The sequence below is a fragment of the Antennarius striatus genome, chromosome 11 (assembly GCF_040054535.1).
Source record: "Antennarius striatus isolate MH-2024 chromosome 11, ASM4005453v1, whole genome shotgun sequence".
NCBI classification, from domain to species: domain Eukaryota; kingdom Metazoa; phylum Chordata; class Actinopteri; order Lophiiformes; family Antennariidae; genus Antennarius; species Antennarius striatus.
Genome location: NC_090786.1, coordinates 5,247,121 through 5,265,745, shown reverse-complemented (window position 1 = coordinate 5,265,745; position 18,625 = coordinate 5,247,121). Strand labels below are relative to the sequence as shown.

General features: G+C 43.7%; 1 protein-coding gene across 4 annotated transcripts; it reads left to right on the top strand.

Moving 5' to 3' along the window:
• The first annotated feature begins 231 nt into the window (after positions 1 to 231).
• ugp2b (UDP-glucose pyrophosphorylase 2b) lies at positions 232 to 18,551 on the top strand. 4 transcript variants are annotated; one of them, XM_068326680.1, is made up of 10 exons: positions 232 to 490; positions 3,266 to 3,393; positions 4,646 to 4,753; positions 10,175 to 10,360; positions 11,292 to 11,425; positions 13,013 to 13,310; positions 13,797 to 13,994; positions 15,667 to 15,909; positions 15,988 to 16,092; positions 16,523 to 18,551. In XM_068326680.1, the coding sequence occupies exons 2-10, from the start codon at positions 3,295 to 3,297 to the stop codon at positions 16,628 to 16,630; spliced, it is 1,479 nt and encodes a 492-aa protein (XP_068182781.1). In that variant the 5' UTR covers positions 232 to 490; positions 3,266 to 3,294; the 3' UTR covers positions 16,631 to 18,551. The 4 variants fall into 4 exon arrangements, with proteins under 4 accessions (XP_068182781.1, XP_068182782.1, XP_068182783.1 ...); XM_068326681.1 differs by lacking the exon at positions 232 to 490 and adding an exon at positions 684 to 821; XM_068326682.1 differs by lacking the exon at positions 232 to 490 and adding an exon at positions 882 to 901.
• Positions 18,552 to 18,625: the final 74 nt, after the last annotated feature.

Below are 18,625 nucleotides of genomic sequence, written 5' to 3'. Positions count from 1 at the left end.
CATAGTCAGTTTGACGATTCTCATTTTATTTTTTTATTTTGTTTGAGGAATTGTTCGTTCTTTGAAACGGTAATTATAAAAGACGCACCAAGATTTCGCTTCATCTCAAACCGGAATTTTCAGAAACCATGGGTTACGTACCCGAAGCCTATTGGTTGTCAAAGTGACGTCACATAGAAACAGCTTTTCCTATTGGTTCACACTTTTCTGCTACGTTTTCATTCGCCCTAGCAGAAAAGGCACAGCAGTGTAAAATATCCTCAAAGCGGTCACCTTTTTTAAGTTCTTAAAATTTGATTTAATTGTGATTTTTATTCAGCGGTTTCGAAGGGAAACGTGAGCCGGGTGTGTGAAGGTGGGAAGCGGTCCTAAACAAGACAAAGTGGTGGGTGTTCTGTGGGGCTCCTTCGCGAGATTGTCGTGGGTCCTTCAGACCAGCAGGACCAGGCCGACCCATCGACTTCTTTTCCGCCAGCATCCTAGCATAACAGTAAGAATGTTTCTTTACATTTACCAGAAAAAATTTTTTTAAACGTATTTACCCGTTGATAGTATCACATCTCCCAAACGAAACATGTCGATGTTCGAATTTATCTTCTGCGTAGTCGTTTGATCATCACGAAATTAGCCGAAGACGTTCTCTTTTTTTTTTTTTCTCCTCTCTCTCGTGTTGCGTTCACTTGACTTTTCGTCACGTTTTAAAGAGTGTAGGAATTTTCAGTGTTTCTGACATCTTCCGTCCTCCACTGCCCAGCCACCATTCTCCAGCCTCTCGCCCCTGAAGTTCCCCTTAAGACTGGCTCTGGAGGATGAACTCGGTGGTACGCATCTCATCGATTAATAATTTACAGGAGGTTGGTCGTCCTGTTGTAAAAAGGGGCTAAAAATCGCTGGCAATAAGGTAATAAAAATAAAAGCAGTGGGCGAGGCAAAAGGAAAATCATGACCAGAGGTTGGGAGTCATGGTTTGGGATTAGTGACGTGGTTCACAAATACTGGGGTTGGAGAACTGCAGGCAGGAATGACGGATCCAGTCTAGAGGCACCAGCTTCACGGTTCGGGACGTCAAGCTGCGGTCCACTGACACCGTGTTCCGACACAGGCGTACATGTTTCTATTACTTACACTTCCTCCACGTCTGAATGAACGTTTTTCTTTCACCTCCAGGAAACTTTTTTTTTCTTTTTTTAAAAAAAAATCTCAACCTCTGGGATATTTAATCGTTAAAGTTTGACATATTAGTGAATGTTTTGTTGAAGTCTTTTCCACGTGGCAGCTGAAACATGGCAGTTTATGTAGAAGGTAGGTAGAGATCCGGAGGGGGGTTCGGTTCTGTTGGATCAATAGGTCAATGCTGTGGATGAACCATCAAATCAATTGATTTTTATTTCCCCCGTATGTTTGTCACGTGATTAATATGTTTTTCTTTTTATCCTTCAACCTAGAAAACTTCATTCATTAGTAACAATATGCCTAATAATAATCTTAAATTAAGTGAATAATTTATAGACATTTGTAAATGACTGAAGGGAGTCATTTTCTGTAATGGTCCAGACTGATTAGTAACAGCTAGTAATAGTCTGAAATTAAGTGAATAATTTATAGGTATTTGTAAATGATTGAAGGGAGTTAATCCATTGTTTTTCCCCCCCCTCCCTTTCCTCTTGTGGTTATAATTCATCTGTTACACCTTTATTTTGTCTTAATACGTTTCGTACATCTTGTCCAGTCTGTAGTTGTAATTAACCCATTAGTAACTTAGATGTAACTGCACTCACACACGAGGAAAAGAAAAACTGTGTCTGTTAAGGTGCTAATGATTCCTTAAATCACTATTGATTTTAAGCCTTCAGGAACTCCAAATGAAGGTTAGTTGACTGTCAGATTAGCAATCTATGTAGAGGTGTGATTAATCTATTCACTCATCTAAGCTATTTATGAGCTGTAGTCCTGAAAGTCAATCATGTAAATGGATTTTTTAGATAAATGTTGTCTGTTCATCGTTAATTGAGCTAGTTTTTCCATTTTGAAAGATAACAGATCACAGATCTTCAGATTTAAAATCAACCGTTCTCGGTCAATCAGTTTACTGTTAGTTTTTTTCTTCAACTTGTTGACAGAGATGACGCATCAAAAAAAAAAAAATCTTGTTCGTTTAAAAGCTCGTCTGGTGATTATGTAATGCAGGCGTTCTGTAAATCCTTCCGTTTTCCTTACGGCGTCCAGTTTTTAGAGATTAGTTTCCTGTCTTTGTTAAGGGTGTTGGATGCTTTGGGGACGTCCAGCTTGGCAGCTCCATGGGCTTCTCGGATTTGCTGAAAAAGGGAATCTTGTTTGTTGAACCGGGGGTTGGGGAAGGGGGGGGGATTGGGGGAGGAAAACCAACATTAACACTAAAAATGCATTTTTGTCTCCTAGAAAGCGACCTACCGAGGACACGATGCTGCAGATGTTCACTCTGTCTTAATATTACCTTCAGTAAACGACTTTCGTCACTTGTGAAGAGAGCAGATCAATTAGTATCATCCTGCGTTTTTCAGATACTGTCTCATGGCAACAACCATTGACGTGTAATTACTGTACATGACAGCCTCTAGATTTTATGTGGCTCCTATTTGTTTGATATTACTGTATGACTATTCTGTAACTCAAAAATTTGTTTTGTGTTTTGATAGAAAACTAAATTGATTAGCTTGGTCACATTTTTTTCATTCATTCACAACCAGATTGTTTCATTCGTTAGACCTCAGGTAATATTCTGATAGTGCCGGGTTGCATGTTGTAAGTAAAGGAGCAAAATTGTATGTCCTAGTTGAAAAGATGATGAAAATATAAATGAGTTGAGCCCAGTTTTATTTACTGCTATACTCACACTACTACTGCACTACCTAATCTTTTTTAATTAACCTGTTTTATTGTCCTGTTTGCTCAAGCTTGAAAGCAAACCTTTGTTTTAGATTTGATACTCGATATACTTGTGTTAACAGAGACCACAATGATTTTTTAAAGACAAGAACAGGAGAAAAAAATTACTTTTACAGTTAGCGAACAATCAAAATAGTTACTGATAATATTATACTAGTGGACTCATTGAACAATGGATCAATCCACACGGGTTTGGATTCAGAGCTCCACATTATTACGCTCGAGGACCAGCAGACCTTTAGTAATAGATTCTGTGCTGTGACTCTGTTACTGGAGTTAATAAAACCAGGATGCAGAATATGTTTTCATTCAAACATCTTCTCCTGTCTTGCCTGCTCAGGCCTGAGTAAAGCGTTGGCCGGCAGAGGGATGGCTCAGTTCCAGGAAATGATGCGGCAGCAGCTGGAGAGCTTGATGCACGCCGAGCTGGAGAAACTGCTGGACACTTCCACCAGCGCTGAGAAAGAGGTACGCTTCTCTTCTCTCCATCTCCACCCCCCTCCTCCTCCTCCTCCTCTTGGAGCATCTGGTTGTGATTTTGAGGGTGGTTGGGTCTCTTGCAAACACTGGGAGAGCTCAGACATGACAGACACCAATTCTCAGAGCCAACCAGGGTTCCACCTCCATGCTTACGCAAACATATACAAAGAATATGTCATGGAATCGCAGTAGTTGATGCATTTTTAGTCAACATTCTCCTTAAATAATCAAATATGTGTCATCTAGAGATGTCCAGCCCATCCCAGATCCTGTAAATTAATCCTGAAAACCTCTTCCAGACATTGACGTGGCTTCAGCTGCTAAAAGTTCGCTACAATGGCGTTATTTAAAGCGCAGAACAATCGGCCCGACAACACAGGTGTGGCTGCTCCTATAAGAACACTCACCGGTGTTGACAGACATCATTCTTGTATGCTTTGCTAGATACACAGGATAGAAAAGCCATTTGCGATCACACAAGCACGGAGTGAGCAAACATTCTTATTGGCAGGGACCATCGACAATCTAAAGGTGTTCTTTCTTTCTTACAGTTAAGAACTGCTTCATCCACTCAAAATAGCTTGTGAAGTTCTCAGTTTCTCCAGAGGGGAGGTAAATGGTTAGGCTTCAGTGGAACAGGGTTGGACAGTTGACCAAAAATAAGAGGACAACTGTCTTTAGTTTGAATTTGTTTAAAATTGAAGAACATTTTTTTCCTAATTCCAAACTTTATATCATGAGAAGATGAGTGAATACAACTCCAAGAATGAAAAGGTGAATAAGTTCATTTGATAATTGTTCATGGCATCTTTATGGGCCAAAATCCCAAAGAAAGTTAATTTTGTTGCTCAATCTTACCCTAATCTGAAACTCACCAACATCTCGCGTCGGCTTTCTAGTGTTTCTTAAACCCTGTGTGACTTCCTTTAAAGCAGTGATGGCAGATTAAATTCCTCCGTTACTTTGTGTGGAGGGCGCTTGAGTGAAGAGACTATACAGAGAAGGAATGAACAAGAAAATGATTGTGTTTCAGAGAGACTGTTGTGTAAACTCAGCTTTACTGACAACTATAGAAATCTATGAGACAATGGCTCCACTGTTAGAAGTAATTAGAACTTCTTCTTTTTTTTACCCTCAGTGAGGAAGCGAATGGTGAAGGTTGTCAGGCTGAATTGTGTTATTGACTTGTCAATTCTGGATGAATGAAGACAAACACAACAATACCCTTGTTTTTCCTCAGGTGTCCAGGAAAGACTTTGAGGGCTTCAAGAATCTATTCCACAGATTCCTGCAGGTGAAGGGCCCATCGGTCGAGTGGATCAAGATACAAAGACCTCCAGAATACTCGGTACGGGTTTTTTTAAAATTGCATCTCTGTAGTTTTGAGTGTAAATATTATGTGGTTTCCAACTTTGGTAGGAATAAACCCAACAGGCACGGCGCCTTTAGTGACATCTTATCAGGAGAAGACTAAGCCGTGAGAGCAATCATTAATTTTCCAAGAAATAATTAACATCCATTGTAAAACAGGAACAGTCTGCGCACCTAGAAACCAAACACAAGATAACGACATTCAAATCCAGCCGATCATGTGATTAAACGCTGATGCGAGGAGGTATTTTTACAACTTTTGTCATCGTGCGTTCAGTGGTGGAGACGTTAGCAGTGCAGTGTTTCAATTATCATTACATTATTATTATACCCGCCTATGCCTAGTGCATCATCAGTGCTTCAGGCAGCGTTGATCTGTGGAAAACCTTCATATGAAAACATTATGAAACTCTTGTCTCGTCTTTGCTATCAGACAAGATGTCTCCAGTCAATTGATGCTCATTCATATTTCAGAACTTTTCCGCCGTGTTTCACTTCTTCATTTTCTTTTCATTTGCTTCACGTAATCAGTTTATATCCTTTTTGCTTCCACAGAAGTAAAAAAACACTCCATACAGATGCTGATAACAGGAAAAGAGTAGAAACAGTTTGTCAGGACTTGAGACATCGTACAGTACTGCATTTTTCCGCACTAAGGCGCACTGGATTATAAGCCGCACCTTAAATGAATGGCCTATTTCAAAAACAGTTTTCATATAAAAGGCACACTGGATTATAAAGGGCACTGCTGGTTTTTGAGAAAATTAAAGGCTCTTAGGTGCGCCTTATAGTGCGGAAAATACTGTATTTGTGCGTCAGTGTTGGGACGGAAAACATTTCTATCCTGTATTTGAAATGGATCACTACTTTAAGCCCATGTTGGCTTTGTTATTTTAAATACGAGAGGCACCAGGAAATCCTGTTAATCCTGTTAACATATTATTTGTTTTTGATTTTGAGTCATCCTACCATTACGTCTTACAAAAATATCAATTTCTTCATGTCACCACTGCAAAGCATTCAGCTAACTTGTGTCGATGTTAGTTTAAATACGTCTCTCTATGTCTTATCCCTTGATCTGTCCGATCAGTGGATAAACCCGGGTAGTGTGGGTGTAAAACGGGCTCAGATGATGCCGATAAAATTTTCAAGCACAGGCATAAAAGGTTTGTTTCTATATATACAGAGAGTACGCAACAGTTTGGTTCCTCTTGACCTGGAATGGCATTAAGTGTGTTATTAATACATCCGGGATGTTTTGAGTACAATGGAGCGTCTTAATGAGAAACAAAGGAGATGAAGCAGCACTTCCAGCTTATGAGCTACATAATTAAGTTATAATGGGTTCAATTGTGGAACAGTGGCTATAATTTTGGTGTACGGAAGGTGATGCAACTACTTAATAGTCCTAAACAGAGCTTCATTATCCTCCTGACGGTGAACAGGGCAAACCACCGGATTCTTTTTCTTTCGGTGATGCTGTGTCATGTATAAATCCATCTGAAGTGTAAAGTCATCGTTTTTGTTTTGTTTTTCTTTGCTTTGAGTTGGTTGTCGCAGGATATCCTTACTTTTCCATGAAGCAAGGATATCAGTTTCCTGGACCCTGGGTTTCCTTTTGTCCTGGTTTGAATTTAAAAGTGCGAGATTGAAAGGTTGAAGTTTAGTAATAAGGCAAAGTAATCCAAGCTGGTTTTTGTCTTTAAACTCACAGTTCATGTTCACCATCTGACCACAGCTGCCTGTGTGTTAAAGGTTCATTTTGTATTATTTGTTGTGATGGCGTGACTCACTGAAGAACTCACCACTCTGACGCTACGAACGGTAAAGGTCAAAGATCAGGTTGCAGACACAATAACGGGAAAAGGGATGAAAGTATGAATTCTAGCCGATCGCATGATTAACATGATAAATAGGCGGTGTTTCCCAGTATTTTTTAACTTCCTGTTAAAAAAAAACCACACACATCCTGGTTTTGATATCTGGTTCCATTTTCTATGAAATTTGCCTCTGGACTGCGTAACCTAAGACTAACTGCAATCGCCTCATTCATTTATGTGAATCCAGGGAGAGTTGAAGGGAGGAGCAGGAAAAGATGAGTCAGGATGCTTTACAGTGAAGTTGAGAGTTACGTAAAGACAGATGGAGGCAGAGGGGATTAGAGTTTTTTGAGAAGAATGATCAAAAACAGGGAGCGTTAAGGGAAATGGAGAGCGACAGCGACTCAGTAATGAGATGAGGTGACATGCTGAGCGTTTGTGAAGAAGAGGGTAATGAGGTGTTCCTTGGCAGCGTTTCATCGCCGTTGAGTTAAAGAAATAAGACACAGAACAGAAAAGCCTTTTTTTCTTCTTCTTTTTTTACTGTATGATATTTCATCCAGATTGCTCAATCGCCGCTGCAACCGGAGAAGAGGAGAGGATGTCCCGCCCCCACTCCCCGCCATGACTTCAACCAATGAGTGATCGTGTGATCACAGATGTGATTTCTCAAGAGGTCGATGGATTTCAGTGAACTCTGGTCTGTGAGGGCGTCTGAGGACGAGTTAACGGTTCGGTTTTACTTTCAGGTGGATCCAAGAACGGATGTAAATTCCTGAACAAAATAATAAGTCATTCAGAAAGATTTTAAGTTCCCACGCAGGGGAAAACCTCAACCCTTTTCCGCTGTGGTCGGATTTGTTGGGCGTGAGTGAATAACAGACGGGTACAGATGATCATGCAGATTCAGACTTGTTAAAATGGATTTCACTCGCCAATGAAAGGAATTTATATCTGGACAGAAAACAATTCAGGGCTTTCATGGAAATCATAAAATCGTCGCTAAACGACAGACGACGGCTGGCTGACGTGACTTCATTTGACACGAGGCCAGTCTGACATCTATTTTGGGGAAATCGATATTAATGGTAGTTAGTAGTATATTAATATTATTATCATGGTGTGTTTTTTTTTAGATTTTTATAGAGCAGCCTGGAGCCGTTTGTTGTCAGCCAGTGGAAGTGACATGAAGTCATTGTGTGATCCGAAAACAAACTGCAGTTATTTTTAATATTTTTCTTTTTCAAAGGTCGGGTTGTGTGTGTGTGTGTGTGTGTGTTTAACTAATGTGATGTTAATAAATTGAATTATTTCTAATCAGTTATTTATTGTGAGGCTCAGACTGTAGGAGTTTCAGAGTCGGTAAATCCCGGTTCATCCCTCTGAACAAACAGGATAGTGTCGTTCTGGGACCTTCGAGTGCATCGATGTTCATCCTGTGTGTTCATATCTTTCTTCGATATTGTAGTTTTTAGATTAGGTAGAAAAATAATCAGCGTCTCCTCGTGTAGTCGTTGTAACACATTTTGTAACACAAAATCAGTTAGAATTTCACAACAATGTCAGGAATGTTGCTCTCCCACATCCCTTCACACTAGTGCAGCAGGAATTTAGCAATCACAGTGTTTTGTGACGCTCATTTACTAACCCAACCTGTCAAGGGAGTGCTTGACTTCCCTCCTTTGTCCTTCATAGACTTCATATCCTTGTTCTGTTGACTAAGGAACAGAACCTTTTCCATTTCCACTAAGATTTGTACGTCGCTGTTGTCTGAAGGTGAAGCCGGAGCGCTTCCTCCATACTCGTAGACGTCTACTAAAAACTTGAGGCATGTTGGGAATCATCCGCCTTGCAGCTCACAGCTCAGTCATTCTCCTGAAGAAAAAGATCCAAAACAGTGGTTGTTAGGTAACACACTGATGTCTGAGGTGGAAGCATCAGAGACGAGGAATCGTGCTCCAACTGCTGATGGAGAGTAAGATGGATAACATACCAGAGGAGCTGCAGAGCACGGACGCGCGTGAACTTGTGCATCAAACTTTACTTTGTTTGCAGAAAGACTGAAGATGGAGACAAACACGCAGACGGATTTGAACAGAAATTCAAAAGCATGAATCATTTTAATCCCTTATGTAGAGTTCTTCTTATCAGCGTAATAAAACCAGCAGATGCTGAGTGACACTACAGGACATCACATCTGTAAAGAGACAATCACTCACTGCAGGACACACACGTCCGCCAAAGACAAACAGCCCTCTGCAGGGGGGTCGATGTGCCGTTCAGCTCCTGTGGTTTTATTGAAGCGCCGCCATCAACACGTCTGTTGTCTTTGCGATGCCGTCTCTTTAGTGACGTTTTCTCGCGCAGGAAGAATGAAGCCGGTCGTCTCCGTCTGCATTTCACGGGAAGCGGAACGAAAACATCTGGGAGCAGAGTTTCTGTTTAAACGCGGCCGGGGGTGCAGGGGCAGGATGGAGATCCAAGATCTCGTTGTTCTCCTTCATTTTGCCGTCATTATCTTTTCTCTGGGGATTGAATTTGACCCATTTTCCTGCAAGTGGCGCAACACGTTTTAAAACTTTCAACTGTGAGGAATGTCACCACCGCGACCCACCCCCCCAATGAAGGATGGATTGTTCGCGGCAGCTGTTTTGAGTTTGTGTTTGTAACCCCTGGCCTCCCCCACCCTGTCAGGTATTGGGGGTGAGGAATCACCCTAATGGGGGGAAGGGCTGCCCTGTTGCCCTCTACCAGCAGGAAAGGTCAAAGGAGGACCCGCGGCCTCTTCATGTCCTACGACACGCTCATTACACACATGATCACCGAGGATTTTTCTTTTTTTTTTCGTAAATGCAGGCTAACAGCAAAAAGCTGTCCAACATCTGGTGGGGATTTGCTGCCTTGATTGTTGTAAAGTCGGCAAAACATTCCTGGAGTCGTTCAAGCAGAAAGAAAGTCAGGAGGAGGAACAGCAGCAGGATAGCAGCGTGTTTTCGTCGAGAACTGTTACTACCGTGAATAAAAATAAAATGCAAATAATTAAATAAAATAGAAAAACATTTTAAAATGATGTGGGAGGAGAAACCTGGCAAAATTAGAACAGGGTCCGGATTGGACGTTTAAATTGTCTTGAGTTCAAATCAGGTGAGAGAGACGGGTCCATCAGCAGCCGGTGAGCAACGGTAAACGTTTTAGTCTTCAATGCAAATGTTGTGGAGAGGACGGCTGAAACCGACCGCTGAAAGAGGCTCCACCCGTGTTGACCTCGTCTTCCTCACCATTTCCTCTGCACTTCTCCCTGAGAAGCAGGCCGACCGCTCCGCCAACATCATCAGATATTTAGTTCCCTTTTATCGGAAGATCGCGGATCCATCGCAACATCCGACGCCAGGATCTTTTAATGAAATCCTGTCGCGTGTGTGTGACGCCACGTTACTTTCGAATCTTGTACTGTTCGCGATCAGAGACGAGATTCTGGTTATGTGTGATAAAACCAGATTTCATAATCGTCATAATTTCATAATAATCATAATAAACTTCTTTTTTTTTAATCTCCTCCGTCTCCTCCTCTCCTCCAGATCCAGCCCTACGACAGGATCGCCGCTCGGGGTCTCCCAGACAACGTGGCCGACAGCCTGAACAAGCTGGTGGTGGTGAAGCTGAACGGGGGTCTGGGCACCAGCATGGGGTGCAAGGGCCCCAAGAGTCTGATCAGCGTCCGGAACGAGAACACCTTCCTGGACCTGACCGTGCAGCAGATCGAGGTGGAGACAGGAAGTCACAAAGAACCGTTACTGAGTCGCGAATTCTGCTCCGGAGTTTGACCTCAGCGGTTCCTTTAGCTGCAGGATTTATACAGGACCAACAGGTTCAGATGCTGCCTGACTCAGAGGTGCAGTGTACACAGAGGAGTGGGACTGACGTCCACCCGACCCCACCCACCCTAACGTAGGTGACGTTAAGATGGGTGGGGTGATCGATGCGGTGCAAACACCTGCTTGGTGCAGCGTGACGTCTAAAGTCTGACGAGATGTTTGCTTTTAATACAGATTCTTGAGTTAGTTGAAGTGTTGCTGGTGGTGGTGGTGTATGGGTGGGGGGGTGACAAGCTAACTCCCCATAGAAAAGTCATGAGGATCATTTTAAGGCCCGTAGCTTTCAGAGGTTAACTTTTTCATTTAACGGTCTTTTGAAAGGAATTCAGTGTGATACCTGAAGGGGAGGGAGGGGGGGTGGATAGGGGGTTGTGGGGGAGGGGGGGCAGTGAAAGAGGATTTGTGTGCAGGAGGGTGGGTCTGAAGGGTGGGAAAGGGAACTGAGGAGCTGTGTGTTTTAGGAGTTTATGAATGTTGTGTTTTGTATGGAAAAGAAAAAAATCATTTGAGTTATTTATGTTTGGGTTAAACTTGATTTACGTTCCACCAGCGACACAAGCAGCGCTGTGTGAGTGTGTGTGTGTGTGTGTGTGTGTGTGTGTGTTTGCAACGTCTTCTAAATGAGTTTACGTGTGTTTGTCTAATATTTGCATTTCAAGCTTCTTTCCCTCCAGCAGACCGCTCTCCATTTCCTCCTAAGGTGTAATCAGATTACCCTAACCCTAAACACACACACACACAATTACACACATTCACACACACACACTAAAGAAGGAGCTGCTTCTATTTTACTCATGCATTGTCTTTAAATATCCCGCAGCATTTAAACAAGACCTACAACACGGACGTGCCACTCGTCCTCATGAACTCCTTCAACACGGACGAAGACACCAAGAAGATCCTGCAGAAGTACACACACCATCGCGTCAAGATACACACCTTCAACCAGAGCAGGTGAGACGAGCACACACACACAAACTGTCAGCCATTGTTGCATACGTGTGTGTGTGTGTGTGTGTGTGTGTGTGTGTGTGTGTGTGTGTGTGCTACAATCCACAGTGGCCAACTGAACTCCGCTCCGTCTCGTAATGAATGGGTCGTTATTTGGTGCCCCAGCAGCCGGCTGACGGTCCCACGCTACCGTATTTAAACGCATCAAACAGGAAATGTCCCATAATGTCTGGAAGGAAGTTCATTAATATTTAAGACTCTGGCGTCTCTCACTTGTCCGTGGAAGTGGAACCTGGTTTTTACCATCATCCTTGAATTATTTAGAGCACTTGTGTTTTCTGTGTGCTAAAAACAGCGGCAGCGGCGGTGATGATGGGAGTCCTGTGTTTGTGTGTGTGTGTGTGTGTGTGTGTATGAGGGATTAATAGAGTAGATTTACTCTTTAATACTCAAGGATTTTATTTACTTTTTATCTCTGTAGAGAAAGTTGTTGCAATGTCAGGCAGCAGCAGCACAAAGACGAATCTGCGGTCGAGGACGAAACAACTTCATTAGGATATTGAATTCACCACTCGTCACACTACCTGTTCATCCAACCGCTTCAGACAAACAAAACTGACTTCCTGCCAAAGTAATGACCAGATTAAATTAAATTTTCAGCCCAGTTAAAAGGAAAAATTGCCCCGTTTATTTCAAATTTATCTTACAAATCCTAACAGGCTAAAAAAAAAAAAAAGTTAATCCATCTGAATAAGGTAATAAAATGAGCCGTTTCAACACAGAAACTGATTTTTCAAAGGTATTTTTGTCAGGAGGATTTACAGTCACAGTAAAAGGCGGTTAATAAATTAGAATATGAGGAAAAATGTGTCTGTGAACATAACAAAATGTCCTCAGGAAGCTGAAACGACATGAAACATTTGAATCTGGGAGCTCTTACCACTCATCCTTGAAGCGTCAGCTGGACCCCCCCCCCGTAAATGACCTCCAGCTCCTCCGCTTTGAAGCTCCTCTCACCTGACCTCCTCAGCGGCGTTAAACACATCCTAAACCCGAGGAACGGTGCTGCTGGCTTCCCATCAGCGCTGTTCCCGCTTACATTGGGGGGGGGGGGGGTTATTAACTCAACCTGACGCAGATCCTTCCCAGAAGCCCTTTGATGGGTCGATGTGGTTCCGACCTTTTCTACTTTGGAAAAATCCAACGACGTTTGTTTGAAGTCCTGCAGTGATGTGAACGTAGCAAACCTTCAAAACCTTCAGCATTCAGCAGCTACCAACCCCACGCGCACACACACACACACACACACACACACACACACACACACACACACACACACACACACACACCGTCTTGAGATAAGAAAGCCGAACAGGAACTGGAGTGAATGAGGACAGAACACTTTCAAAAAGAAACTCGTGGTTTGTTCCGTGCTTTCAGTGCTTCACAAAGCTGCAGGTAAAACCGGGTTGGGGGGGGGAGCCAACATGTCAAATGACAAACAACGACATGGAGTTCTCTTCAGTCTGGAAATATCGGTAACTTAGAACGAACATGAAGCCTGATGGAGGGTTTTGCTTCCCTGTGCAGGTACCCTCGCATCAACAAAGAATCCCTCCTTCCTGTTTCCACAAACTTGACCATGAACGGTCAGAACACGGAGGGCTGGTACCCCCCGGGCCACGGAGACATTTACGCCAGCTTCTACAACTCGGGCCTCTTGGATCAGCTCATCGCTCAAGGCAAGGAGTACATCTTCGTGTCCAACATTGACAACCTGGGGGCCACAGTGGACCTCCACATCCTGCAGCACCTGGTCCAGCAGCCCAATGGGAAGCGCTGCGAGTTCATCATGGAGGTGACGGACAAGACGCGCGCCGACGTCAAGGTACGAGGAAGGGGAGGAGTCTTCTCCATGTGTTTCACCGTGAAAATGTGTTTTATTTTGGTACATCTAAACCGAATGTGTCAAACTCAAGGCCCGGGGGCCAAACGTGACCCACCACATCATTTTATGAGGTCAGAGTGTCTAAAAATAAATAGTTCAAAAGGGTTCTTTGACCAAAACTACATTTCCCACAATGCATAAAGCCCATTTTAACTGATAAAAACTTTAATGTCCGGACTTTAATGTCCGGACTTTGGTCCTTGATTGATGGAGTCATTTGGGTTTCATAACCCGATAAATTAAAAAAGGTTTATGTTATAACAGAATCAAACATATTTTTCTGTGTAACTAATGTTTGTAACTTGAATAAGTCATAAATTTAGAGTTATTTAACATTAAGGAGTAGTTACATTTTATTTTACTTCACATTTAGTTACACTGATTTAGACCATCGGTCATCAAATTATTTGACTCCTGTCTTCTCAGGGCGGGACGCTCATCCAGTACGACGGGAAACTCCGTCTCCTGGAGATCGCCCAGGTCCCCAAAGCCCACGTGGACGAGTTCAAATCGGTTTCCAAGTTCAAGATCTTCAACACCAACAACCTGTGGATCTCTCTGGCCGCCATCAAGAGGCTGCAGGAGCAGAAAGCCATGGACATGGAGATCATCGTCAATCCTAAGGTGAGCGAAGAGACTGGAAGAGTCAGGGGAGGGGTGTTAACTATAAAACGACCTGTCGATGTTAAAACGGATTACACGTAGGCAGGTATTTGAGCTCTTTATTTTTTGTGCGTCAGTCGTGAAAAATGAGAATCTCACGTTACGACGCTGAAGCTTTGTGCAGCTCTATTCGGGTCACGCATTTATGAGCCTGAAGCACAAAGGAGAGCGATTCCAGGAAGAACCAGGACCAGGATGTGAGCAGAGAGGCGCTCAGGTGATCCGGTTTACCCCCCCCCTAGAACGGTATCGTCTGTCAGTTCAGTTCCCATTAGAACACACACTGGATCTGCAGCACCACCATCCACACAGACCACTGAATTAATCATAGCTGGCCCAGAATCCTTCACTCGTGCAGAGCAGACCCGCATTTTAAACCTCTGCAGGACGTGAGGGTGGAGAAAGCTTCTTTCTCTTCTGTCACGGGAGGTTTTTACGTACAAAGGATGAGAAGGGGATGCAGATGCAGCGTTTTTTGTCCCGCGCTCACCCCCTGAAAGAAGCAGAGTCATCGTCGAGATTAAAAAGAGTAGCGAGAAGGCTGCATCTGAGCATTCTTCATTCCACAGTCAGTCGTGTTTTGTTCTTTTGGGTTGATTTGTTGAAGCGTGAATTCCAGCCTCCACATGTGTTCTTTTGTGGCTCTCCGGAGCTCCTATTAAAAGCGCGGTGGCAAACAAATGTAACTTAATGTTTGTAGTCGTGCTCATTCGCACGCTGCGCCCGTGAAGAAGCGTCGCCTCGGGGTATTCAAATCAGCAACCAGTACGACCGACCGGCTGCCAGAACCCAGCCTCATTCCTGAGTTCTGTGTCGGCAGGTGTGTATTTATTTCTTACAGTTACACTACGTGTCATAAGATGTGTTATAACGTGTGTTAAAAAAGACCCTGCCGCCTTAATAGAACAGCTAGAACATCCTCCACCCCCAAAAGCGGCTGGGCTGACCCCCACAAGTCGGAGCTATTTCAGAGCTCTGATGTCATCATCATTCAGGTGCATCGTGTGTCAGATGACATACGGGGCTATTATGGGCTTTAGGTCCCCCTCACCCCCCCAACCCCAGCATGCCAACTGCACAATCCAGGTCAGGTTGCCCGGGTCGTGCCACTCCTGCAGAGTTCTGCACAATGCGGACTCCATTTCCCGAGCAGTGGGTGGGTGGGGGTAACAGAGTGTTCGTTTGGCATCTCGAAAAACCAGCCAACCCCCCCCCCCCCACACACACACACACACACACGCGATCAGCTTCCAGTCGACTGTGATGGACGCTTCAATGATTTATCTTTTTTTTTTTTGCAATATTAAATTTGTAAAATGAAGCTTAGTTGGCACAGTTGCCATGGAAACCCCACCCCCTGTAGCTCCTATAAATGCATCAAGGCTGAGTCCTCGCCTCAGACGCTCAGGTTGGATTCCAGCAGGAGGCCAAAAAACATCGTTAAAAATAAATTTGTTGTGTTTTGTTGTGGATTATTTTGGTTCCTTGCGTTTGATTCAAGCCGACAGACGAACAGAAAAAACGAATCCTCTGACATCAGAGCTTTAATCGTGGAAACTTCTTGCGTATGCGGTGCCAAGAAAGGAATCAAAGTTAATTTTCTCGCCTGCTCTCGTCTTCTGATCGATGTCAGACGCTCGACGGCGGGCAGAACGTCATCCAGCTGGAGACGGCGGTCGGCGCCGCCATCAAATGCTTCGAGAACGCCCTGGGCATCAACGTGCCCCGCAGCCGCTTCCTGCCCGTCAAAACTACGTCCGACCTGCTGCTGGTGATGTCCAACCTGTACAGCCTGGAGGCCGGCTGCCTCACCATGAGTCCAAAGAGGGAGTTCCCCACCACGCCACACGTCAAACTGGGCAGCTCCTTCACCAAGGTGATGAGCACACGCGTCTTCATGTTCGTTTGAAGTTCTTTGGGATCGCCAAAATAACAGATCTTACATTTTGTCCAGGTTCAGGAGTACCTGACCCGCTTCGAGAGCATTCCAGACATCCTGGAGCTCGACCACCTGACGGTGTCCGGAGACGTCACCTTTGGGAAAAACGTTTCACTCAAGGTAAATGCGAAAAAAAGGTTTGAAATGGTCACAAAGTTGATGGCACAAATGAAGACAGAGAGACGTCCGACACGCAGCTCGTCTTTGTTTCCTCATTCATTCATGTGTTTTGAGACGTTTGAGCTTCATATTTTCTTGACCTTCCTGCTTTAACCATTGTTGGAAAGAATGCCAGTAATTTGCACTCGGCGCTGATAAGCGGGGCGTGAACGTTGTTCCGTTACCATCCGTCCTCCCGATCGACTTCACATTCAGCCTCTGAGCTTAAAATAACCGCTCTGCTCAGCATCTCTGTTCCAACAAGGACCTAATAGAATATTACAGCGGCTCTCAGCCTCCCAGTCTGGTCCCCGCTGACAGGTGGCGCGGGCTGATTTATGGCTTCCTGTTATTTCGATGACAGTCTGAACCCTGCGTCTCCTGCTTCCAGGGCACAGTCATCATCATCGCCAACCACGGAGATCGGATCGATATTCCCGCCGGTTCCATGTTGGAAAACAAAATCGTATCCGGCAACCTGCGTATCATGGACCACTAACGTCTCTGCCGCATCCCATCGCGGGTCCTGGTGCGCTTCATCCCAGTCATGTGACCAGTTTGTCATCTTTATCTATTTTGTGAAAATGAAGTGTCTTTTCCTTGAAGGGTGTGTGTGTGTTTGACGACACGTGCACTGATGCGCTGCGGTTGATGTTTGGGAGTGCCTGTAGCTGGCGTCATACTGCCCCCTACAGGCCATTTATAGTAGGAAAAAATAGGCATTATTGGTATTGACCAAACAGTAATCTATATCCACGATAGACGGCAAATCAGATTTTATTTTTTATTCTTTTTTTTCAACTCATGTGATTTTTGACTGCTTCTTGGCGGCACAATAAAACCTGCCAAAATAGATAAGGGTACTGTGATAATAATAATAATAATAAATATATCGCTACTAATGAGGCGACACATCAAAGAACTTGTGGGATGATTTCATCATCATCGTCTTCATCCTAATCCGCTAATGCAATCACACAATGCGTAGAGAGGTAGACTCACGGATCCTTTTCTTTTAAGCACAAACGCTACGCTTCACATGGTTCCACCGTTCAGCCGTGATGGGATGTGTTCAACCGATATGAGAAAAGTAGTTTCCGAATCATCCAACCATCTTTTTGAGTGAATAAGATAAAAACAAATTTACCAAGCTGCTAATGCTACGTCAATCTCTATATGTCTATCCTTTGTTGTTTTTTTATTAACAATAGATGTGTCCACATGCTGGAAAGAACCGCTGTACTGTATGGATGCACACACACACGCATTTCATTGTTATGAAGCCTTCGCATAGTTAAAGGAATTAAATTTTTAAAATTACTTCTCAAACCTACCAGTGTTAGAACCAAAAGCTGAGGCCTTCTTCTAAAAGTTGAGACTGTAAGTCAAATAAAAATGTTTAAATGACTTTTTGGACCTCAAACATCGCAGATTAATTGTGGATGAGGAATTGTTGACTGTCTTGTACGCTAACTGGCTAGTTGCTAACTTAAGTTCCAGCGTCATGCATCCGTTCATGTATACTGTATTCATTAATGTAAAAGAAAACATTTCAAGAAGATTTTGCACTCCACGTTTGTTGAAGTCGATGAAAGTAAAATGCAATTAAACGAGATTTAGTGGATAAACGATTTTGACCATTCAAATGTCCAGCAAATAGACAGAGCCATCAGTGATCCTGGCTCCTCTGGAGTCATGTATTAACATCTCCTACATGTGGGTTGGAAAGCGATTGGTGATGGAACTGCAAACATGCTGTTAGGTTTTAGCCTTGAAAACCAAAACAAATCGCTGAAAGACGCTAAAAAGGTTTTTGTACAGGCAAGGGGAACAAGCGACTTCCACAGTCCTGGTCTTGAGGTATGAATGTGTGGAATCATGCAGAAATGAAGCTTTAAGTTATCTTTGTGCTACGAAATCACCTGGTAGCTTTTTAAAAGAGATGCTAACATGCTAACGTCATCTTGTCCGTGCCATAGACCTAACATGTCATCTACTTACACCCGAACCACCTGATCCAACCGCATTGCCATGCAATTATGTGTAACAGTCGATACACGTCGTTTATGAAGTAGCCTGCAGGTCGTGCATTATCTGTATTTTTAGTCTTTGTTCTCACGTTTGACCTTAACGTGGATCGAAACTTCACGCCTCCGTGACGGGTTGGGTCAGTCTTTCTTGTCGTTGCTGCCCATCCCATCACACGAGCTTCGGACGGGAGGTGCAGCACACGTTTTAAAACATGTACGCAAAAGTTTTGAGCGTGAAGAAAACTTGACGTGTGTCAGAAAGTGCGTGTGTGTGTGCGTGTGTGTGTGGAGCGGAAACCTGAAAGCAATAAGAATTGATCTGTGACGAGGTCTGAGCCCAGCCCGGCTCTGCTTCCTCAGAGCTGAATAAAGTGCAATATGGAATAAACAGCAGGTGTGTGTGTGTTCATTATTATGCTATACAATAATAAAAGTGAATGATGAAGCTAAGAATCGACAGGAAG